The sequence below is a fragment of the Macadamia integrifolia genome, chromosome 8 (genome assembly GCF_013358625.1).
Source record: "Macadamia integrifolia cultivar HAES 741 chromosome 8, SCU_Mint_v3, whole genome shotgun sequence".
NCBI lineage: Eukaryota > Viridiplantae > Streptophyta > Magnoliopsida > Proteales > Proteaceae > Macadamia > Macadamia integrifolia.
The window spans coordinates 17,462,309-17,487,767 of NC_056564.1; the positions used below are offsets into that span (position 1 = coordinate 17,462,309).

The 25,459-nt window shown below is 38.3% G+C and overlaps 1 protein-coding gene across 1 annotated transcript in view; it reads left to right on the plus strand.

Annotated features, from left to right (window-relative positions):
• The window catches only part of LOC122085828 (tripeptidyl-peptidase 2), a 52,290-nt gene that overhangs the window by 4,887 nt on the left and 21,944 nt on the right, over positions 1-25,459 (plus strand). The window contains exons 6-24 of the mRNA XM_042654421.1: positions 129-215; positions 305-447; positions 1,765-1,915; positions 2,010-2,132; positions 5,841-5,924; positions 6,075-6,262; positions 6,454-6,628; positions 6,730-6,851; positions 6,955-7,034; positions 9,156-9,214; positions 11,005-11,159; positions 11,743-11,921; positions 12,406-12,518; positions 12,584-12,754; positions 18,574-18,702; positions 18,830-18,927; positions 19,024-19,141; positions 23,361-23,440; positions 24,092-24,164. Coding sequence (XP_042510355.1) covers positions 129-215; positions 305-447; positions 1,765-1,915; positions 2,010-2,132; positions 5,841-5,924; positions 6,075-6,262; positions 6,454-6,628; positions 6,730-6,851; positions 6,955-7,034; positions 9,156-9,214; positions 11,005-11,159; positions 11,743-11,921; positions 12,406-12,518; positions 12,584-12,754; positions 18,574-18,702; positions 18,830-18,927; positions 19,024-19,141; positions 23,361-23,440; positions 24,092-24,164 — 2,328 coding nt within the window. The remainder of the gene's footprint in view (positions 1-128; positions 216-304; positions 448-1,764; positions 1,916-2,009; positions 2,133-5,840; positions 5,925-6,074; positions 6,263-6,453; positions 6,629-6,729; positions 6,852-6,954; positions 7,035-9,155; positions 9,215-11,004; positions 11,160-11,742; positions 11,922-12,405; positions 12,519-12,583; positions 12,755-18,573; positions 18,703-18,829; positions 18,928-19,023; positions 19,142-23,360; positions 23,441-24,091; positions 24,165-25,459) is intronic.

Here is a 25,459-nt window from a genome sequence, read left to right on the forward strand (position 1 = left end):
ATATATTATATTTGTGTATATCTTGCTCCACATTTGGTTCTTGCAGAGGTGATCTTATTCAATACCTTGCATGCACTGTTAATGATAATGGCTTTGTGTGTAATTTGCGATGACTTGCCTGTCTGCAGAAACACATTAAAGTGGAAGATGCCAACTTGAAGAAGACTCGTGAAGACCTCCAAAGTAGAGTTGATCTTCTTCAAAAACAAGCTGATGTGAGTTGCAACTGTGGTTTATATTTACTTTTAAAGGTTTCAAGAACTGTTTCTGTTCTTATTTGAAGTACTTGTGCTTATTCTTTCAGAGCTACGACGACAAGGGGCCTATCATAGATGCTGTTGTGTGGAATGATGGCGAGGTTTGGAGAGTCGCTCTTGACACTCAGAGTCTGGAGGATGATCCTGAATGTGGAAAGCTGGCTGGCTTCGTCCCATTAACAAACTATAGGTGCGTATGGTTTACAACAGATGATATTATTTGCTGAAGAAATTTCTACTTGGGTCTGATGCTCTGTGGGTTTGAAGCTTAGCATTCAATTTTGTTTCATTTTGTGAAATTTGGACCCAAAATTTCACACAGTCACTAGACCAATAGGTTTTTTTTTTTGGGGGGGGGGATATCTTCCATTTTATTTTTAGTGAAAAAAAGACGGAAAATTTGGGTATATTTCAAGTCTTCTGAAGTTTTTGTATTTTGGCAAAATTTGAATTTTTTGTCATGGTTTCTTTGAGCTTGGGTTGCAATCCTAATTTTCTAGGCCCTTTTTACAAGTTCTCTCTTGACGAAGCCCAAAGAATCAATCCTAATATAAGGTTTATATATATAGATGATATTTTTGGACATACCAAAATGAAATTTATAACTAAGATTTAATGTTTATGCAATTAAGTCAGATGGATACTTCGGTGGATACTCATTTTTGTGGTGTCATTGTCCATTATTGATACTGTAAAACCATCAGAGGCTTGGAAGATTGTTATTTCTCTGGTCTTAGTTTCAGGGGGTTGGGAACTGTTTTGATGCATGAATACTTCCCCAGGTGATGGCCTCAATTGAGAGCAGTAGGGTCTGGATGAAATACCTCTTTTAAAAGTAGAGACCACTGTCTGAGCAATAGCAATAACAAAAATCATGCACGAGTTGAATGCAAGAATGTAGTGAAAATAAGAGGGAATAAAAAAGAATTTTATCGAGGGATGAAATTATTGAAGTAATGCTTAGATCCAGATTGCAATCCTGAAGGAATAATAAACCACAACCTCAGTTTTAAGAAAAGGTGTAAAAAAAATCTGGATATTACTCAAAATAAGTGTTCCGAAAGTCATTAGATGACCAGCAGAATCAATCAGATGTAGATCTGAACTGATATAGATAAGATGGAACTGAAAAATTGGTGTAGCTCAAACATCGCTCATTCCTGATTGTTTCCACTTATCTCAGTGCTCACTTTTGTCCTGGTAACCTGAAACACTAGCTCAAACTCATTTTCTGTTTTTTGTGGTCTTCGCTTGCCTACACCCTTGTGGAGTCTGTCAGATGCTCCCTAGTACTCAAAGCATTGGGTTTGGATGTGGGCTCTTGCTGGAAGGAGGAGCCTGGAGTGTGGCTTATGGCGCTTCTTTCTGTGTGTGTGTGTGTATTGGGGGGGGGGGTGCCATTTCCTTGTTCTTTGCTTCCATCTCTTTTGATATTAATATATTTCTTTTTGTTATTGCCAATAAAAAGGTGCATTTATTAAACTTGAAAAAATGGGTAAGTCTGCAGGATTGAACACAAGTTTGGGATATTCAGCAAACTAGACACATGCACCTTTGTCACAAATGTTTATGATGAGGGAAACATCTTAAGTATTGTAACGGATAGCTCTCCCCATGGAACTCATGTTGCTGGTATTGCTACTGCTTTCCATGAGAAGGTATTTTAAATATGTCCGTTGTGAGTAAAATGTTTCTTTTGCTGCATTATTGCTACATAAAAGTCAGTTTATAGACCACACTATAACCGTGTAGGAACCTTTGCTAAATGGAGTTGCACCTGGGGCACAACTAATATCTTGTAAAATTGGAGATTCACGCTTGGGTTCAATGGAAACAGGAACTGGTTTGACTCGAGCTTTGATAGCTGCAGTTCAGGTATGTTTGACTCTGATTTCTTTGATTTTGAACTCTAATTATCCACATGTTTGATCCAAGCAGATCTTGAAATTATCTAAATGACCAGTTGGGGTATATGAAGTGATAACTTGTTGCCTTTATTGGCTGTATGCTATGATATATGATCATGGCTCCCTATGGGTTTAACCTCTCAGAGACATTTCAGATGCAAGGTTGGACATATGTGAACATGTTCTAATAGAACTTACAGCGATACTCTGTACTGGTTTTGGGAATCCTGTTCCACATGCCAGCTCTAACTGCAATGTGGCAGCTGGGTTAGCACCCAAATTCAGTGGATGTGTTGCTTATGTAATCACCTAATCATTTGTTAACTTTCCTGACCAGTTTGACTTTTCCCTGTGTCATTAAATGCTTTCAAAGTTGTTTGGAAAAGTCAATTCCTTTTAGGACCTTTTAAGGTGCTATTGACCTATTGAGAAAACAAAGGGAACATGTTGAGACATGTTGTTGAGATAAATTTGGCATGTGGCTTATCCAGGTAATTCACCATCAATTGAGCAGTTAGAATGTGAATCTTATACGCATGGAAAAAGAATAGAGGGAATGTGGGAAAGGATTCCGACAACAACAATGTAGGAATTTTTGCCAATTCCTTCCTCATCTAATAACTATAAATTAAAGTGTGTAAGATGTTTTTTGTATATATATATTTTTTATCAGAAACATAGAATTGTAGTATCTCAAAAAGTACAAGGTAACTAATACCATTTGAAAAGAAATATGAGATAAAGTAACCCTTTCAGAAACTACTACACTCTAAAGCACCCTTTATAGTAAGCGCATTGACATATACCGCTTTCAGAAAGAATTCCTTCTTGTTTCTCCAGATGACCAACAGAATAACCCTAGGGCAGGTCCCCACAACTACCACCATATTTTAAAAGAAAGGAATATACGAGTAAGAGGAATAAAGGTAAAGAAAATAAGTGAAGGGGGAAAAAACAATAACATAGTTTTCATAGTGAGGACCTGCAGCTTCTACCCCTGCCACAGCCCCTCCAGTCTCCCCAAGGCCCAAACCATTTGAGTAAGTTATGAGGTAACCATTGTAATGATTTCTTTCAGCGAAGCAACTTTCACGTGAGGCTCCTAGATTCCATTATTTTACTGATTAACTTTCAAGGTTCTCCTTATTAAGTTGCCTAGTGAATCTACTCTCTTGGGCTAATTTTTTCGCTTTCAATCTCCATCATGTGAGAAACCTTGCCTACAACTGCAAGTCTGCAACTGGGCAGAAAGACAGTGCATCACTTACCCACCATAAGGCCTTTGAATTCTAAGTTTCAGCAATAAATGAGTTTCTTGGTTCTAGCCTTGCGAATTTGTGGTGTGGTTTAGATGAATTTGTTACAAACTAAGGTGGATTCCTATTGTTCTGATCATAGTTGATTTATTCAAGAATAATTCAGGAAAAGTTCAGCTGAGGAATAATTCCAGCCCAAATTCGAATTATTCCAAAGCTCGAGCTGTTACCTCGTGCACCTCCTGGCTCTACACGTGACACTATCATGTTGTGGCGACTTGGGGCATGCCATCATGTGGCACAGAGAGTACAAGTCGTAGGGGCACAACAACACACAACACAAACCCCTCACACATACCAGGGATCGAACACCCGACCTCTTGGCTCCCTGTACATGCAGGCCCGTCCCCGAACACAGACAATTATGCCAGAAAACTAAGGTCTTAGAAAAATTGTTGTGTGAATAATTTAGGAAATGAATAATTGGGACTGAAAACTTCAGAATTATTACTAGACTAAAAAAAAGTCAGACATTTTCTTCCTGAATCTTTGAAATGTAGACAGTTAATACCAGAATTAATCTCTGATCTGGCCTTTTTGCACTAATCCATTTTACAGACTGAATTTCTTCAGCTTTTTTCAAATTGTATTTCAAATTAAGGCAAGACTTTTTGTGTTTCAATTTATTCTTGAATCTGAATTTGTTAACTATGGTTATGGCATGTTTGTGAGAGAGGATTGGTTCTGAACTGCAATAGCATAAGTTGTCGAGGAAACTTGCGGCAGTGGGAGTGAAATTGATGGAAGAGAGTTACCAGCATAATCAGATACTGCCCCTTCAAATATGTTTTGAATTCCTTTTCAGTTCTAGTACATGTTACTCTATTTCCTTATTAGTCATATCTATCTATTCTCTTTAAATTTCGTGTTCATTACCTGCTCTTCCCAAGCTATAAGCCTATAAGTCTTGCCCTATAGCTTTTGGACCAACTGCACCTCTATCTTTTACCATTGCGAGGTGTGCTTGGACCTGCCAAGCACTTCCTATAATATCAGGCTATTCTGAGTTGTTTGAAAGATACTGAATTTCTTCCATTGGTTTGAGATTATGGTTTTCTGAAAATTGTAAGTTCTATGGGTTTCTCCATTTCTGTTTTCCGAATTGCGTTGCTGTTAGTCTTTTTGGACTTTAATGCTAATATACTAGCCCATTCATCGATGGGAATTGATCTCCTAGTCCTTATGGAATTGGATTGAGGACACTGAATTTCTTCCAATGGTTCAAGATTATGGTTTTCTGAAAATTTTAAGTTCTGTGGGTTTCTCCATTTCTGTTTTCCGAATTGCGTTGCTGTTATTATCTTTGGAATTTAATTACTGAGGCCCTCTTTGGTATCATTTTTCTTTTTTCTTTTTATCTATTTAACAAAAATCATTAATGAAAACTTATTTTTTTGTCAAAACATAAAAATGGTTTGGTAACTACTTGACAAAAATGATTTTTTGTGAGAAATAGTTTGATATCTCTATGTGCGAAATAGTTTTTTAAAGAAATGGGTGAAGAGATTCCCTTCACCCATCCTTTCTTATCACTCTCTTTCTCCACTTTGGACTGAAGAAGAGGGGGCGAGGGGCTTGGATTTCTAATTACAAAGCAAATGGCTATTTTACCCCTCCATGTTGAGCCTTTAAGCACATGCTCATTAAAGTCCAGCGCAAAAATAACTGAAAATCATTTTTGGCCAAAATACATAAATGACTTGATCAGTTGATCTCTTTTTGGTTTTTGTGTTTTACCAATTTTTTTAAAATGAAATCAAGCTCCATGAATGATACAAATGCAGCCAAAACCATTTTTATGAATAAAAATAAAGAATAAAAATGATAACAAAGAGGGCCTAATGTACTAGCCCTTTCATCAATGGGAATTGATCTCCTAGTCCTTCTCAATCTTAATTGAGTTAGGGTTCCCCATTCTGCATTTGTCTCACTGCTGCTGGGTGATAGTAAAGCCAGTTGCTTCTAATGAGTGCCGTGGCATTAGGTTAAAAGAATAAGTTTCAGGAATCTTGTAGTTCACCGGTTGAGTTTGTTTTTTCTTCACTTCCATTATATCTTTCATGGTCAACTCATTTCCTCCTGTATTTTACCTTTGGACCGTGTTTTGCACTTTGTGGATCCCTACTTCTGATGACACAGATTCCCATTTAGGGCATTTACAACAGTGTTAATTTTTCTCTTTTCATCAGGAGAGGTGGTCCAATGATTCACCTTCTCCTTTTTTACCATGCTCAAGAGGAAATATCCTTTGGATATGTAATCTACTGAATCAAACAAAAATGGGAATATAAATTGTTTTCTTTTCGTGGTTTCACTATGGTATAATTTCTCTGACCAAGCCATTTCCATGTTATTCGCAGCACAAGTGTGATCTTATCAACATGAGTTATGGAGAGCCTACACTGTTGCCAGATTATGGGCGTTTTGTTGACCTTGTTAATGAAGTAATTTCTTCCAAACTTTTTAGCTTCTGCTTTCTGCAAAAATTGTAGTTCTTTTCATTTTTTTCCCCTTTTTCCCTTATCTACTGTTCAAAAACTATTTATTTTTGTTTAAAATTCCAATGACCTTGAATTATAGTTTTATACATTTAGGTGGTCAATAAACACCGCCTGATATTCATCAGCAGTGCTGGCAACAGTGGACCTGCATTGAGCACTGTAGGTGCACCTGGTGGCACCACTTCAAGCATAATAGGAGTTGGTGCATATGTGTCTCCTGCCATGGCTGCTGGAGCTCATTGTGTTGTTGAAGCTCCTTCTGAAGGACAAGAATACACTTGGTATATATTTTTTTTAATGAGTTTTATTATTGAACGGTACTTTCCATTTTGACATAAAATGCACATTCTCTTATATAAGCCTATGCCACTTTTTTTTTTCTTTCTTTTCTTTCTTTCCCGTACATGTGAGCATGTCCATGTTTATATGGTTATGCATTTGAGTTAAGTATTCTTGGGAACATGGGCTGCAGGTCTAGTCGAGGTCCAACAGCTGATGGAGATCTTGGAGTCTCAGTAAGTGCTCCTGGTGGGGCAGTTGCTCCTGTCCCCACATGGACTCTCCAATGTCGCATGCTTATGAATGGTACTTCCATGGCATCTCCATCGGCTTGTGGGGGAGTTGCTTTACTTATCAGTGCAATGAAGGTTCTTGTGATGTTCAATCATTTGCCTTTTGCTTTTAGTCTCACCTGGATGGTGTATGTTGATTGCTTAGAGGTTTTGGCACATACCTTATGTCTCTGCAGGCTGAAGGTATTCCTGTCAGTCCATACAGTGTGCGGAAGGCAATTGAAAATACAGCAGTTTCTGTGGGCAGTCTTCTGGAGGATAAATTATCCACTGGACAAGGGCTTATGCAAGTTGACAAGTCAGTTTTGCTAAGTGTACATTGGTCGTGGTTCCTTAGCTGCAAGAATAAACTGTTTCCTGTTGACTGTCTAAATAATTATTGGCATTTGTTTACCTGACAGAGCGCATGAGTATATTCAGCAATCTAAGAACTTTCCGTGTGTTTGGTATAAAATAAAGATAAATCAAGCTGGAAAATCAAGTAAGTTCGCAGCTAGGATCTACATTTTTCTCTCTTTCTTCGTACAACCATGAATATTTGGTTTACATCTTAAAGTACTACTGATTTTTTTTTTTCTTTCTTTTCTTCAGTAATAAACAATTTCTAAAACTTCATATATGATATTGATATGATTTGCCAATAACACTCCGAAAGCAAAAATAAGCATCATTGTCCTAGACACAATGCTTGTATGGGTTAAATATTTCTTGGGAGAGGAAATTGAAGCTTGCTTTGCTTACGTTGGATTTCTGGTAACCCTTTTAGAGGGATTCTGGTGTCTATATGGAAGGATCTTAATAAAATAGACAGACCATCCTCAGTGCTCCAAGGTAAGAAGCTTGTATGCCCATTGAATCTTGCTTTGCTTATGTTGGATTTTTGGTCTATCCTTTTATCTCACGAGCCAACAAAGTTTCCTCTTCAAAATAGTGTGTTTCTATGCGATCCAATTAAGAGGTGATATGGTGGAATGCACATTCTGAGCCTATGCAGTCATTTAGCCAAATGTGATGTGTGTTGCACACAACTGGTGCGTTGCACATTATGGAATCAATGGGTCCTATTCCATATTTTTACATGGAAGGTGTTGATATACATCATTGTTGCCCTTATTTAACAGCTCAAGTTTTTGGGATAACTGGTTGTAACATGGTATCAGAGTAACCGATTCTCGGTCCCAACCCTAACACTGAAGGTACAGCCTGGTGCCAGGGTGAATCCACTAAGAAAGGGCTACCTGTTGCCAAATAGAGACCCTGGAGTAGAGTGGAGCTGCTTAGAAGGACTACCCGGTCTGGAGTGGGCTGTCGTGGATGTCAGTTCAGAAGCATGGTGGTTTGTTATGATCCCATATCAGCCATATGGTAGGGCTGATCCCACATTGGTCCGTAAGGAGCAGGATGCACCCCTAACAGAGTCAAGGTAACGGTGCTCTATGATCAGCTCGACTACCTAGAGAGAGTGCTCTACGATCAGCTTGATACTTGGTGGGTGTTGATGTGGCCTTAGGTTCCTCACCTTACAAGTTGGCTTTTAGGGAGCGAGTTCCCTGAGGTATATATTGGTGGGCATCAGAGTAGGGAGGCTGGGTGTTCAATCCTTGGGGAAGTATAATGGGGTTCATCGACACTTTACCCCCTCGGTGCCAAGTGATGGTGTTTCCCGTGAGTGTGTGTCACGTGCAGGGCTGTGTGTGTACATGCTTGCAAGTGCGGGGGGGGGGGTGTTGATATACATTGTTGTTATCCTTAACAGCTTGAGTTTTGGGATAAGAGGTTGTCAACAGAAGGAAGAAAACACGATACCTAGTCCAAAGTAAACTTGCTGGTGACTAGTAGTACTAATGTTCCTATTTGATCTGGGCCAGAATTTTGCCGGAACATTTTCTCAAAGGGACAAATTAAAAAAAAAAAAAAAAAAAAATTTCAATTCGTAAAAACAAAAGAGGTAAGAATATTTCAGATAACAAAAGGAAAAAAACTTAAACTCGATTAAGCTATAGAAGGGTCATAGAGACAAGAATAGATCATCAAACTCCTTATCCAATAGATTCGGTCTAGAATGATTTCAATACCATTGCCTAATCATTGAATCTTAATTTATTAACAACTATGAGTTTTAAAAAATGCATCATATAATCTGCTTCTGTCCAACCAATAATCTTTCTAATGCCTCACCCTTCTTATGTTGCTTATCAAACTTTTCAAGAAGCTTTTCTTCTTTGCAGGTTGATAAAAGAAGAAATTTCTTTCTACATCCAAGGCTGATGAATATCATGAACTTTGAATTTGTAGGCATATTAAATCTTAGACTGCAACCGTAGTTCTTGATGGCAATATGTTATTTTCCTTGAGAGTACATTCTAGACTCGAAGTTTGTTTATTATATGGACGTGTCTGAACTTAGGGTTTCAAAGTGTAATTCTTCTTTGCAATGATCATCACAAATGAAAAGGGAAAAAAAGAGCATGTAAATATGCAAATGAAGCTTCAGTTTAAGGCCTCTAACATTATCTTCTAGCTTTGCAATTTTCAATTTCTCTTTGAAATGTTGAACAAGAAATTCACTTGTACCTGTTGCATGATGTATTATTGGTTGCAGAACCTGCTTCACGAGGCATATATTTAAGGGACGCCAGTGCTTGCCAACAAACGACTGAGGTGAGATTATTTGACTTTTGTTTATTATGATTTACTGATAGTCTGATACAACTTAGCCCATTTTTGTATAACCCATAATTACATTAAGGTGTTTTTTTCTTTTACATGCTTTAGTTCCTTTGGTCAATTGTTGCTTTCTTTTGATCTTTTCACTTTTCCCCCTAAAAAGTTTGTTAGTAATTGGATGTTGGAGCATATTTGTTCTATGTTTTTTGTAATTAAGCTAGGTAACCATTCTCCTAGCACGCTGACTGCAACAGGTTATGGTGTTATTAGTCAGTGATATGAGAGGGTTGCTTCCTGTCTATGTTTCTTTGAATTTATACCCTTAGCTCTGATTAGCTGGTGTATGTGATAAAATCACTTGGACTTCTCATAGAAACAGAAAGTCCTGAAATGATTACAGGTTTGTTATCCAAAGTCTTATCTTAGTGGATAACCCCATTGTGACTAATGTCTGGAGCAACGTCTTGACTATTGAGGAGATGGGTATGATCTGGCTGATGACTAAAGACATGCCCAGTCTTTATGCAACTGGAAGAATTCTCAGTTTGATGGGAGAGGGAGGCAGATTTGAAATCTCACTCCAGCTGCCATGGCTGGGAGTTACTGGAATCAGAAGAACAAGAGCGCTTTCTAGGGAAATGCTGAACTACATATTACGGTTCCCATAAGGCTATAAGAGCTAAAGAAATCACATTTGGGCCTTGAATACACGGGATTTCAGGGATTTTAAAGGGCTTGGATACATGGACTGGAAATATGTTTTCTGTATTGGTCCTGTTCATCTTTTGTCTAGCTTGTCTCCTCCCCCCCCCCCCCTTCTCTTCTTTTTAGAGGCTTGTAAAGCATGGAGGGCCTTTTTCCCCTTTTACAGCTAAATATATTTTTCTTGACTTATGAGAGGAAAAGGGAATACATAAACCAGGCCCCAAATTTATGATCTGAATCCCAAAGATGGGAAATCTGGAAGGCTTGTGCCTGATTTCACCTGGTAAAACTGATCTTAACAAGAATGCCTAATTGCCTATGTTATGTTTAGTTGTTAGACTGGAAACTGTGTTCTAAATGTTATGTTTAATTGTTAGACTGGAAACTGTGTTCTAAAAGAACCTACAAACGAACTGGTAAAATAATCAACTAGATAAAACTTAAAACTCATTGAAGGTAAATCATATAAGTAAAACTAACAAGCTTGTGAAGCCTATATGGCATGCATCTATTAAGATACTAAGATGATAGAACCAATTAGCTAGGAATTTACACTAGCCAAATCTACTGCCGCCTCAATCCTGTAAAGAATTGTAGATTGAAGTCCTTGGAGGCAGACGGAGTTGCAATGCAATAGTGAAAAAAATCCATCAACCGTCATACTTTGTCATTGGAAACTCAAGCAGCTGAGGAAACAGGAGGGGGAGAATCTAGGATACCCTTTCTCTTATGATTTTTTTACCTTTTCTAGCGAATCTAGCCTTCTAGGTGGCTCAAGGATTTTGTAGTTTTACCTGCTGGTGTGTCCTTGTATCAGTTTGTTGGATTCTGTCTCAATAATTCCTTCTTTCTTTTCCATATGAACTTGTACCATGAAGTAGAAAAGGAAGTCAATGACTGCTTTTGATGTACAATATTTGCCAGTATTTTTTTAGTACAATAAATTAACATTCTGATTGCACTTTCAAGGGATTGAAGCGTTAGCAATTTCTGTATCTACCTTCAAACGTCCTTCACCCATTTTCTTTGTGTGTATGTTTTAATTTCAGAAGCTAATTTGACAAATTTCTTCTTAACAGTGGACTGTGGAAGTTGAACCAAAATTCCATGAAGATGCAAGTAACTTAGAACAATTGGTTCCTTTTGAGGAATGTATTCAGTTGCATACCAGTGAAAATGCAGTTGTCCGGGCTCCTGAGTATCTTCTCCTTACACATAATGGGCGTAGCTTCAAGTTAGTTTGCGTAACTCCAGTAATCTTTTTCATCTTATGAATTGTTCTTTAGTTAAGCATGCAGTTGGCCCTTGTTAGCATAGCTTCAAATTAGTCATCTGTAAGTTTCTTTCCTTAACTCTGCTCGTAGAATATGACGACAACAAATTTATTTAAGCGGGTCCTCGGGCTAGCATATCATTTCAGTGATGTAAATAATGGCTTGAAGTCTCTGGGCAAAGCATGTATAAACAAATTTTGTCTATTTTGGGGAAAGAATATGGTTGTATCATGTTGCTATAAACTAAAAAAGACCCTGTAAATCCGTTATGACGTTATCTCTATGAGTGAAAGTTAATGGCTTGAAGTATTACTATGCAAAGCATGGAAGCATATAACCATGTCCTTTAACATGATCCATTTGCCAAAGGAATTTTCATGATTTTCTCTATGCTATTAAGATAACTTTGATGGTTATGCTTATTTCATTATCTTTTCATTTCCTCCTATATTGAAATGGATATAATTGTGAACGATTAAAGGTCTTTTATACTCCATTGTTAACGATGACTTTTCCTTTTTTTTTTTTCCCCTTTTTTTCCAGTGTAGTTGTGGATCCCACCAAACTCAGTGATGGTCTACACTATTATGAGCTCTATGGAACAGATTGCAAAGCTCCTTGGCGTGGTCCTCTTTTCAGGGTGCCGATTACTATAACAAAACCCATGGTTATAAAACATTCACCTCCACTGACTTCATTTTCAGGGATGCAATTTTTACCAGGTATATTTTCCAACTTTTTACATGACATGGAGAATTGTATTACTTATTAGTTATTACATTGTATGTAGTTAGACTAATTACTATTATTCAGCCAAAGAATATCGCAAACCAGTTGTGTGTTTATATATTAGAATTTAATGCTGCTAGTTAGATTGTAGAGACATGATCACTTTGTGGTTGATAGAGCCATTATAATTGATAAACAGTCAAGTAGCATTGTCTTGTTGATTTCAACTTTTACTTTGCTTCAAGCTGTTTGTTGTACCATCTCGAACTGTCTCTGAAACAACTGCTTGCTCAGATATGTTTTTAGTGGTTTAGGCTTTACACTGTTTCTCTTTGCTCAACACTGTTTATGTGGATCTATTTATGCTGCATTTGGGTAGAATTAATTACTGCTTGGATTAACATTTTAGAGGTATCTTTTTGAGTTTGCTGTTTTATGGGCTCTTTTTTTTCCCCCCTCTCTTATAACTTTGAATAGGTCATATTGAAAGGAGATTTATTGAGGTACCACTTGGGGCTACTTGGGTTGAGGCAACCATGCGAACATCAGGGTTTGATACGGGTAGAAGATTTTTCATTGACGCGGTTCAGGTACAGCATGCAGCAAAAGTATACATTATGTTTTCCGGCCATGGCTTAACATTCTTGTTATGCAGATTTGCCCGTTGAGGAGGCCTATTAAATGGGAGAGCGTTGTGATGTTTTCATCGCCTGCTGCCAGAAGTTTTTCCTTTCCTGTGCAAGGTGGACAGACAATGGAGTTAGCTATTGCTCAGTTTTGGTCAAGTGGCATTGGAAGTCATGAAACCACCATTGTGGATTTTGAGGTACTCTTTCTAATTTGATCAGACAAATTTTTCTTTTCCTATTCTTGTTGGCCTTTCGTTCTTCACTTTTATTTTTTGGTTTGCTTGAAATATATCAATCACTTACATAGTTTTGGTTAATTTCCTTTGTTTAAATGATGCTGACCGGCCTGACCCATATCTTCTGCATTAATGTCATGGTCTTTTATGTGGTTGTTTTCCCTTTTTCTGTCTTAGGAGTTGAATGTTATGTGTCAACTTGTCAGTACGTATCACTTGCCTCCATTGGGCTATATTTCTAATTTGGAATTTCCATCTTCAGTTGCCATGTCTGTAAGCAACAGGGATCTCGTAGTCTCTAACAAGGTTCGAGAACTTGGTTTGACCATCAAAACCAAAAGTTTTCAGGTTTTGGTCAGATTTCGAATGAAACATGTACCATGTTGGTGATTAAATGGTCATATTTTGTCCAGAAACTTCAGGGAAACCCTAATTATCTAAACAAATTGGAACCTTTAGATTGTAAAAGAGCATAACCGAATGGTAGTTTGGTTTTGGATCCTAGGCTGCCAGTTTACGTCGTACACTGCTGTATACTTTCTCTAATATCACCTATTCTAAACACAATTTAGTAATAGAATACACAAAATTCAATTAAAACAACTCAAATATTGATTAATGAAAAAAATATCATTTTATAGTACATTTACAAGTATTCAAGTATGCCTGTTCTTCCAATTTGATGTCAGTGCCACAGAGTTCCGAAGAATTTCAAAACCTCTAGAATATTATTGTTGCCAACGAAATCGTTCCTCCGACTCTATCACAAAAGACAACCATGTCATGATATGCCTGAAGAAACACTCAAAGTCCAACACTACAACGTGATATGTAATTTTCACGAGTTTCAAACCAAAGCAGAATATCGTCCCCTAATTTTTTTTTCCCTAAAGATTTTAATTATTTTTTAAAATTTTGAATAATTAAAAAATTCCTTTTCAGGCATAAAAATAAAAGCAACACTGTGAAGCCATAGATCGGCCAACGATGTATTACATACATAAAATTGTGCTCCAACCACTATATATTATCCATATTTTGTTAAAAAATGCTTTAAGAAAATAAAAAATTTTAACCATATAATTAAAAATTAATTGAAAGCCAAAAATTTAAATCCGAGTATGAAGTCAAAGATCGGTCTATGACTATGATGTCTAGCCTATAAAATATTGAAGGCCAGCCACCAAATATTTATCCTTTTTTGCAAAATTTAATTTAGGGGAAAAAAGGTCTGCCTCTGACTTGGATTATTGCATAGATCTTGCTCAAATTCTGGCAAATTGTCGTTGGAGATGCATTGTAATAGTCCCCAATACTTTGTTCCACCAACATATGTGATATGGCAAATTGTCGTTGGAGATGCATTGTAATAGTCCCCAACACTTTGTTCCACCAACATACGTGATTTGGGTCAAATCGATCAAAACAATGCTTATAAAGCATTAGTCTGGAGGATATATTACCAAAGGAAGAGGAGTTCTAGATCTCTAGGGCATTTTTGACATTTTTGAGTTTTCTGGTAAAGGCAGTGAGGGGGGGGGTGAGGAGAAAGCATGAACAAGTATGACCTTGGTTTCTTGAATAGTTGGGATGATTTAATAGTTGGGAAGAAATCATGGTGAAGAGACCACATGTTGAAAAATTTGATGCTCTTGGGACTGAAGGAAAGGAGCTGGCGAACATGGAGGGATATGGGATCAGAGATACCCGGAAGGTCAAAAGAGGCATGAGAGGAGAGGAAAGAAGCCAACCAAGCTTCATTGACAAGGGCCTTATCTAGTTTGCAAGCAACTCTGTCAAGACCACAACGGTAGTTGTGCTTAGTAAGCTTGGCACCAGACAATCTTAGATCATTCATGGTAATATCATTGATGCAATCATTGAAAGCCTTAATAGAAGAGAGATCGACAGGGTCACCTACCTATGTTTTGTGGCTGAATGTTACCACATTAAATCTCCTGCAAGACCCCGGGGAAAGGAACCAACGATGGGAACAAAGGAATGAAGGTCAGGTTGGAGAGACAACCTCTCAAGGGCACAATTCATGGCATAGATGACAGAGAAGAACCAACTGTTGGCTTCGAATGGGTTAGAAATAGAGAGGCGAAGGGACTGAGAGGAAGAGGAAATGGCAGTAACATGGAGCATAAGAGGGTTCCTGAGGATCCAAATATGACTAGGAAGGGGCGATGGACACAACAATGTGGGAAGCATTAGGCTCAAAGACTCTTGTTTCAAGGAGGCAGCAAAAACAACATGGGAGGAGAGAATTAGGGATGGAATGACAATATGATTTGTCGAGGAGTTCAGACTTCGGACATTCCAAATGGTCTAGGGGGTCATTGGAAGGGAGGGGGATGGGGCAACAAAAGCTCTATGGAGCAGAAGAGGGCCACTGGTGGTTGGATGAAGATTTGCTTTTCTGGAAACAATGGTATTCCTTTAAAGGGGAAGGTTGGGCCGAGCTGTTGATTTTTGGAGGCAAGCTCTTCTTTTGAGGAGAGTTGGCTAGAGAGGAGATGCCCACAGAAGCAAATTGAGTGTCCACAAAGGAGTTTCCAACTAAAGTTGTAGATAATTTCGCAAGAGGGGCTTGCAAGGACCTAAGACATCGAGGGATATCAACATGGCTATTAGTTAGAGGAGAGATGGCTTTGGCTTGGTTATCGGTAGGAGGGGCCTATAGGATAATAGGGGCTGGAACTTTGACTTCATCCTGGGGAGGCGAAGGGATAGACATAACGTGAACAACATCAGATGGTACAAGGGAGACCTACACAATAGAAGGGTGGAGAGAATCTACTCAGGTATCGTCGGGTAAGAGAGAGGGCTTAGTTGGATTCTGGACAGAACCCGAATAGGTGACTGGAAGGTGATGCAAAGAGGGTAGGTCATAAGAGTGGGTTGGATTGGGGGTTAGGGAGTAATTGAGAGATTGGATCGGTTTATACTTTGATGGGGGTTAAGATGTGGGGTTGATAGATGGAGTGGTGCGAGCTTGGTTAGGATGGACTTGGTTGGGACAGATCTAGGGTGGGTGGTTCTTGAAAAAGGGGTGGGGGCCCCCACTTGGGAAGGGAGAGGGAGAATAGGTGGTTGATTAAAGGGAATTGTGGACAAGAGTTGAGGTTAAGCAAATTAGGGGGGGGGGAATGGATTCTCCAAAGGTAGTGGTGGCGTATTGTGGGGGAGAAGCCATGTGAATGGGGCTGCTTGAGCAAGAATCAGGGCAAAGTATCTTGTTTGATCGAGGCGAGAAGGCAGAGGCGTCTTCAGAAGCAGCAGAACGGGTTAGGCTTGTACTGGATCGAGGAGATGAAGCTCCTTCTTTATTGTCTAGGTTTGATGGAGAGTGTCATACGGAAAATTGATTGTGACCAGCGGTAGGTAGGTGATGGACCGATGGACCGTTGGAAGGATGCCTAGAGGTTTGAGAGGTATTGTGAGTCGAACTAGGGCCAGCATGAAGCTTTGACTCCTCCAACAGAAATTTTTGAGCTTTTTTCTTCCTCGACTAGGGATTTGAGAGAGATTTCTGGGATCAACGTCAGTAGATTGCTTAGTCCTGGATGGATCTTCAATGGATGTTGTAAGCTTGGGGGAGTAGAGCTTGGTATGTGATGGGCAAACACTTCGCTAATAGTGCACTGAGGAGGGGGCCATTCATAGAGCACAGAGCCACAAACTGGTCGAAGGAGAAGCCTTCTTTATCCAAGATAGTAACAAAGGGGGAGAGTCTTTAGTAGAGATTTCTACACAAATTCTGGCAAAGGCGAGATGGTCCAATTTGGTTCGATGATCTAAGTAGAGGGGGTTCATGATAGTATAGAGCCAACCATACTGAGCTCCTGATTCCATAGTTGCCAAGGCGTCGCCTAGGCGTCCATGCGGTCTAGTTGGAATCTGGGCGACTGTCGCCTTATTGCAAGGCACAACACTTGTTTATGCCAAATATCACTTATTTTTATATTTCATTTCCTTAAGATATTATTCATAAATAAGCAAATACCCCTTATTTGAATGATTGAATCCAATAAAAATAGTTTAAACATAAATTCTAAAAGGACAACCCCACAGTTCATGAACAAAAGCTGAATTTTGTGTTGTACGGGCAATATTCAACTTCAATTGCCGTGGGTTTTCTCAATTCTGAAAATTTCATAAATCTTATCATGACAAAACATTGTTAGACCAAAAGTTCGGTAAAATAATCTTTTGTTTTGATATCCATAAAATTATTTTCATTTAGGCGATTTTAACAGCACTCCCGCATTTTAAAATAAATTTGACTGGAGTATAACTTTGTCACTAAAACTCAGATTTAAGTAAAAGACTCATAGGAAAACTAGTTTTGTGCTCTACCTAATACAAAATGTTTCACATAAAATAAAATTATTTGACCAGTCAAACTTATTATAGAATAAGATCATCTCTCTAAATATTGATTTTTGATGACTTAATGTGACTTAATGTTGATTTTTGATGATTTGATGTGGCTTAATGTTGATTTTTGATGACTTGATGTGGCTTAATGTTGATTTTTTTATGATACAAGGTATGTTTAACATACTAAATAATGTTAGAAAATGGGGAAAATAAAAAATAACATTTGGTCACCTTGTTCGCCTTAAGGCGGGCGACCACTTAGGCAGCCCTCAAATGCCTTGGTTCACCTTGGCGCCATGGCAACTATGCTTGATTCGCACCAATAATGAAAGGGGAGATTTGGGATGGCAACACATATTGGAATGGAGCAAAGATTGACCTTGTGAAGGGTGGAGTTACTGGTCTCATTGATGAAGGAAGACTGGCTTCTTCCCAACTTGCCAGGGACCTCCTTCAAGAGCAGTGAGCTTATTGTCTTCATTTGAGAATTTGAAGATGAATATTCCATTGTCGAGCAAGTAATTGTACATCGAACCTTGGAAGTGAAGTCTTGACGATGTTGCAAGGAGGTTTACTTCCAAGGAGATAATTTCTCCATTTGGAGATTTCAGGTTCAAGCAGCCCCGAGGGGCAAAAACATACCTTTTTCTCTTCAACAACAGATGGGGGGATGAAGTACAGGGGAAGATCATCTCTAGAGGGAATATAAGGTGTTGGGTGATGATTGTGTTCCAAGGTCTGGTGGTGTTGAGTAGGATGGGGTGACTGGGAGGAGAGGGTTGGGGCTTACCGGCAGTGGGGGCTGCTGAAGGGGTGGCGGACATGGGCTGGAGGTCAGGTCAATTATTCATGGCTGGAAGGAGAGGGTCATCTTGAAAAAGCTAAGACCTTTTCCGATGGTCTGTTATTTTATTGCTGTGGTGCCTTGATTTTGTTGTTCTCTGATATAGAATCCTGCAGCATTGGCATTAGGTTGACTATCCAATCCTAGTTCTACATTACAAATTCTATACGAGTGAAGCTCTTAAGGACTAGAAAGAACTCCCTAAATTTGGTAAAATCCAATGGACAGATAAGTATAAACTGCATTGTAGCAGGATTAAAAACTCCAAGTCATAAAATATAGGAATCAGCAGAATTTACAATCAAGTTATCCGATTAGGTTGAAATTTCAATACAGTACTCCTTATTGGGTGGGGAATAGACTGTTAAGTATATACCCTTGGTTTATCAGTTTATGTGATTAAAAATAAATTGTTAGGATTAAAACAACCCTGCTGTTCTGACATAACACTTAATTCTTTAATCACTTGCCTGTGTTCCTAAATGAAAGATTCAGGAGGAATGATTGCTGAATGCTTGGTAGGTCTTGATTTCTTGCTAAAATTTCTTAGGTTGGATTTCATGGGATAAGCATCAATAAGGAGTCAGTCATTTTTTATGGAAGTGAAGCACCCATCAGAATTGATGCCAAAGCTTTATTATCATCGGAGAAACTTGCTCCTGCTGCCATCTTGGATAAGGTAAAGCCTGGCATTATAATTCTTTCACTAGGGAAATTTTGCTTTCTTTTTATTTTGTGGCAGTCATTTAGTATTGTGTATTTAGTTCTTTTTCCCCTCTGAATTTTTCGTTCTTTTTTTTTGGCAGATAAGGCTTCCATATAGGCCTGTTGATGCTAAACTTAGTGCTCTCTCTAGCCGTGACAAATTGCCTTCTGGCAAGCAAATTCTTGCACTAACATTAACGTAGGTTCTAGTGTTGCTCATCTTGTTTCCATGCTTCAATTTGTTGGACTTCATCAAGTCTTGCTTTATTCCACTTGTATCTTCATGGTTCTGCAGGTACAAGATCAAATTGGAAGATAGTGCTGCAATAAAGCCGCAAATTCCATTACTTAACAATCGCGTATATGATACAAAGTTTGAATCCCAGTTTTATATGATTTCTGATTCGAACAAGGTACTAGTCCCTACAACTTGATTAAAGTTATTCATGGATTAAAAAATTTATTCTTTATTATTGGTGATTTTCTATCCTTGATCTATCACCCCATTTTTATGTCAATTTTTATGTTGAGCTTTCTTCACTCTAGTTAAGTTGGAAGACTGATAAGAGAAGAAAAAAATCTAAATTTATTGTTTATGAGAAAAGTGTTCATTCAGAATTTGGCAAATGAGTTCAATTTTTTAGTTTTTAATTTGGAAAGGTGATACCAGCATAGCTCTACGGCTGTTTTGCCAGGCCTTGCAACTGGCCAGTATAACTGCCATGTGGCAGCTCTCCTGGTGTATCCACCTATAAAATTCATCCCAATTGATTACAATTTTTCCCAATTGAACCCTTACACATAGCAAAAAAGAGGGTAAAAAAAATGGTTAAAAGTTCGAGCAAGAGCAAAAAATTCAGCTTTGAAATACACAAAGAATCCAAAACAAGGCGAGCCATTTGTCTGTGTTGGACCACCAAATTTGGAAAGTGACTAATTCAGTGGACACTCTACATGTCTAATAGTTGGAATGGGCCTCATCATCCACCAGGTGGCTAAAAATTATTTAGGATGTTACCTCACCTTTTGTCCTGTGATTTTTTCCCCCAAGACGAAATGGTAAACAGATAGTTGTATTGTTGTGGTGGATGATGGTTGCCAGATTTGAGTATCTGCCTCCTAAGGGGGGGACCTTGATTGTTGTTAAAGCACATTTTTATAATCCCACTCTGTTTACAAGATAATGAAAAATAAATGTTTATTGCAAAAGCAATTGTTATGTGAGTCGTAATTTAACAAGTTTTTGAGGAATGTATGTTGGTCCGTTAGAGGCTTACTATTTCTATTGTAATATTACAAATCACTATAAGTTTTTAAACAGCTGCATCTTTTTTAGTTCTCTATCTTCTATTAAAGACTTTCTGAAATAGGTGCAAGCTTTAATTATTATCTTGGATTCTACTTTCTGATATATCCTCTCTTTTAGTTGGTGACATTGATTGGGAAAGTGAGATAATATTAAAACAAAACCAATGTGCTTGATGACCTGATCTTCTATTTAGAAGAAACCCGTTTCTGCATTGTTTTTAGCTGATGAATTTTAATTCCATTTGCCATTCCATCTAAATAAGGAAAAGAGAAAGAAGTTTTCATATGTTCAATATGCATGAGTGGTGGGCCAACTGTAGGCCTAAGAGGAAAAACATGAGATCACATTCTACTGGTCCAACTCAATGATAAAAAAAAATTGAGATCACTTTTTTGTTTGGGGAGAGTGATTTGACGAAAAGAATTGGTTTATGTAGCTTGTGATAAAAATGAGCTTTTTGTCAAAATGTATCATAAACAATTAACATGCATTCATAGTGGTGGTCATAGGTGGAATTAACACAATCTGGGATTTGCTATGTTAAATGTGATCTTTTTTTCTACATCCCTCCCCCCCTCTTCTCCAAAAAGCTCCATTGTCAGAGAATATCACCTAAATGTGTTTTAAATTTGATTCCTTTGAGAAAGTTTATGCTTGGTGCTTAGAAATGTATATGACGGAGTGACCATTAGTCATAGATGAGTTCACTAGGAATATGTAGGACATGGTCCATGGTGTAGTTTGCTGATGATATTGTTTTGATTGTTAAGACTAAAAAGGGACTAAGTGCCAAGTTGATTATGGAAGATGTATTGGAATTAAATGGTCTTAAGACAGGCCAGACCAAAACAAAATATATGGATTGCTATTTTAGGAGAGTAGGAGTTGAAACATGGGAATTGTTAAGATTGATGATTAGGAAATAACCCAGGATGACCATCCTTGATCTTGATTCAATCATCCATGGGAAGGGAGAGAAGAAGGGATGATGTTCCCCATAGTATTTGGTGGATGATGAATAGAGTTGTGTAACTTGAGATAAATATTCACCCGAAAAAAAAACTTGAGATAATAAAAACTAATAAAACAGAACCAGAAGAGAGTAAGATCAGAGAGAGGAGGAAGAGAAGAAGAACAGAGGTGAGAAATAAGCCAATGATAGAGTCGATAGACTCGGTGAATGAGCTCTATAGTTGGACAAGCTTTTCTTATAAATAAAAAAAGATAAGTATAATCACAATCTGAAAAGGAAACTTCCTAACCAAACTAACCTTCGAACTTACTAACCAAAGCCTATCTCACAATAGGTGCACTCTCCCTATCGTGAGTAAGGCAATACAATCAATTAACAATTCCTGTACATGCACAATTAACAACTAAACATATGTAGAGACCAAATGCATTCAATTGGGGTACACACGGCCCCCTATAGAACCAATATAATAACTTAAAAAGTTGCTTTTGAAACACTTCGTAATCAGCTCATACCACTAAAACAAAGGTGAAATTTTATAGGATGTCTTTAAAGGAAGGCATGCTTTGTGTAGTGAATGTTCCAACCAAGAAAGAACACATACATAATTGCATATAGCTGAGACGCATGAGTAGCATGATTCATGATTCGAAGGGACAGAAGTAGAATGATTTTTTTTAGGAAATTCGGGGCTTGGAGCAATATTTTGACTATACAAGGGGATGTCAACTGTGGAGCAAGGATAAGAGTTTCGATCTTGAGGCAGGTTTCGACCCAGCTCGAAACTGAGATATGGATTGAAACCTGTGAAACCTAGTCGAAACCAGGTACTATTGGGAAAAAATTCGACATACCATGGGCTGATCAAAATTGCTCGAAACTGATCAAAACTCCGAAATGTGCGAAATATCGTCGAAACCAGTAACATTTTCAATTCAACCCTTGGTCTCATTTTGACCTGCTCGAAATGGGGAAATTTCGGTCGAAACTTGAAGTTTTGACCTAGATTTAGAACTATGCTATGGAGCAATGTGCCAGCGCCAGGGCCATGGTTGTGGAGTTTACGTAGTGACATGGTCAACTAAAGAATGGGTTGACACCTATAGCTTAGATCAAAGAAATTTTGAATGAATTCAGTAGTGTCAGGCTGTGCCAGTTATAATTGAGTTGAGGGATGGGGTGGTTTAAGAATTTGCTAGAGGGTTTGTTCATGTGCAACAAAGGCCAGTGACTGCATTAGAGAGGAGTTATTAGGTGCAAACTGATATTGGTTAAAGGACTAGGTGAAGGAATAATATGCTTTGGGTGAATTACTGGGAAAGGCATGGATGGCAGAGCAGGATTCATGTTGCTTAACGCTCTTGTAGCAATCTCCCTTCGGGCAATACGGATTTTGTAATACGTGAAGCAGCTGAGTGATAGCTCTTCGATCGCTATATTCTTGCAATGGCAAAGGTCAAATCAATCTGAGTGAAGTTGTGGCTTTAGGCAAAGAGCGATAATTAGAATACTTTGGTGGAGGCTTCATACTATAGACTATGAAGTCATGAAACATGACTCATGTATGTCGAGACAAGTCCATTGCCATCATAGAATGCTGGAAGAATTTGGAGAAGACCCTGTAGACTATGTAGTCATGAAACATGACTCATGTATGTCGAGACAAGTCCATTACGATCATAGAATGATTGAAGAATTTGGAGAAGACGCTGTAGCCATGGATCTTAAAAGGTTATGATGCTTTATCATAGAATCACTTATTAAGTTGACAAATTTGTGTACAGTGATGGTGCAAACAATGGTCTACATGCCAACTGTTTATTTGTAAGATGTTTGAAAGGCTTACTTTGTCTGGGACGAGGCTTGTGACAAGGCGTATGAAGATATCAAAGAGTACTAACCAAGCCTCCGGTAAAAGTGTGGCAATTGGAGGTAAGCTACCTATATGCCCAAAAAAATGCACTTGGTAAATCCTTAAGTTTGGACCCTCAATATAAATTTCCTCCATTGCAACCGTAAGTGTTGTTGGGCCTTCCCTTTTACAGAACTTACAGAAATAAATACATTTGTAGTTTGTTTTTCCTAGGTAAAGATTCAAGATAGAAAGTGCTGAACATGAGAAAGTTCTTGCATTACATGTAATGCATATATTTTTGGTTGTTTACTTCTTTATACTGAAATACTATTTATTGATTCTGTTTTCTTTGTTCTCTCTTTTCATGTTTTCCCTCTTGTCGATTTTCTGATGTTTGCATGTTGAATATTAAAAATTAATCCAAAAGGAGATTCTTTTTCCCCATGGACCTAACTGAGCTTATTTCTTCTTTTCCTTCACTTTTTTCAACTATAGCGTGTTTACTCTATGGGAGATGTTTATCCAAATTCCATAAAACTTCCCAAGGGCGACTACACTCTACAGCTCTATTTAAGGTATGGATGATTTTACTATGAAGGATTAGTTATATTAAGACTGCTATACTTAATGAGATTGATGATTTCATCCTTTATAAATTATGGGAAAAAGAAAGCTGCCAGGCTGTGTGGCGCCTGTGGCCAGACACAGGAAGGGCAAAATGACCGCCCTGCCCCCTGCGAAATGAAAAATCCCACCCCTGTTGGATGCCCGCACACATTCTCATTGGCCTCCGCAGGTGCAGGGGCTATGCAGCCTGGCAGCAATCCCTCTCCCATAAATTATTTAGGTATAAAATGCTTTACCCTAGTTAGACTGTTTAACGATCCAAAGTTACTGAACTTGTAGGTTCTTTATGAATATTGATAGTACTTATTTGGGATAAGAGACACTAAACAATAGAAGAAACCACCTAACATGGCTCAAGAGATCTGCCTATATGGCTATACTCCTTATCTTGAGTCTATCCTAGCTGATGTGGTCAACTGCATTTCAAAAAGATATGAACTCCTATGCTACTTGAACCACAGTTGAAGTTGAAACCGAGGAAACTTGGTTTCAGAATTTGTTGAACAAACAATGAAATGTATTTGAGGCCAACAGAATGGCCTTATCTTTCCTATTTGGTTTCAAGTTCCGTTTCCTCACATTGCTTATTTCTTTTACAGGCATGATAACATACAGTGTTTGGAGAAAATGAAGCAGTTAGTCTTGTTCATTGAGAGAAACTTGGAAGAAAAGGTTGAATACGACTCTCTCTCTCTCTCTCTCTCTCTCTCATGGGTGATTGCAACTAAAGAACTAAGGAAGTTGTACCCATGAAGCATCAAAAGAGGCCATCAGACGGTGTCAAGACAAAAACAAAACTGAGAGGGGTCAAGGTGTACTTTGGCACGAAAACAGCCCCAAAACCCCAATCTAATACATCACCAAGGGAATATGTCTTGGCATCCAACTTCATTAGACATTCATTTTGGATGGTACTTGCTAAGGGGTGGGCAATTGTCAATTAAGACGAGAGCCATTAAATTTTGTTTGTCCACTATATACTGATCCTATGAAATTGCTTGCGTCGCTTTCAACAAAGTATAATTAAACTTATTGCCCTCCGCAACTCTCAACCTATTCACTAGTACTTAAGGTTTCCTCTCTAAGACAGCTACCATCAAAAGCTGAGGCTGATAAGCATTAAATCATGGTCCATTAGTTGTCCTCGAATATGCCACCATGGTATGAATCCAAGTTCTCTGATAAGCATCAGCCAAAGTTTGTTTTGATAAACTTCACAGGTAGAGGGTTACATAATCTGACAACTGGATCTACATAGGGTGGGGAATCTGCAACCTCAAGGCAGCACCACTAACAGAATCAGTAGTCCTGCCCGATTGAACTTCTGAAATATTTTGGGGTCTGATTGAACCTATTTAGAGGGCCACTCGACCCTAATTCGGAGGCCAACAGATTAGCCTATTGAGAAATCAATTTTCTCCTAAATCTGTACTGTGCTAGTGCTGGTTCTATTTCCTTAATTTTGGCCATAATTCCTTTTGTATAGGGTTAGAGTTTGTGGCTCCCCATTACTGTAACACTTGAAAGACCCTGAATCAGCACGCTTCTGAACAAAAGACTGCCTTTCTTATCAGTAGGAGCTCTATAGCATCAGTAAATAAGCGCTGTTGAACCAAAACTGTGTATGTTCCTTCAAATAATAGTTGCTTATATGGGCTCTTTTTTTTTGGGTGGGTAAATAAATATATAAAACAGGGAAAAAAAGGGGGGGGGTATACAAAGCCTATGAAGGCAAGGGGGGAGCAACCCATCAAAGGGGGGGGGGACAAATTAGAATAAGGAAGGCCCCAGGAGTCAGCAATAAGCCTTTTCCTTGGGGTGTCTGAAACAGAACCATGAGGAGCTCAGCTAAGCTTGGAGGAAACATTCAGAAAATGGGCTCTTTAGCAATGCCTAAGAAGTCGAGTTATGCCAGAATGAATAAATCAGTTCAAACCAAAGATATTCAGAAAGTGGTGCTATGATTC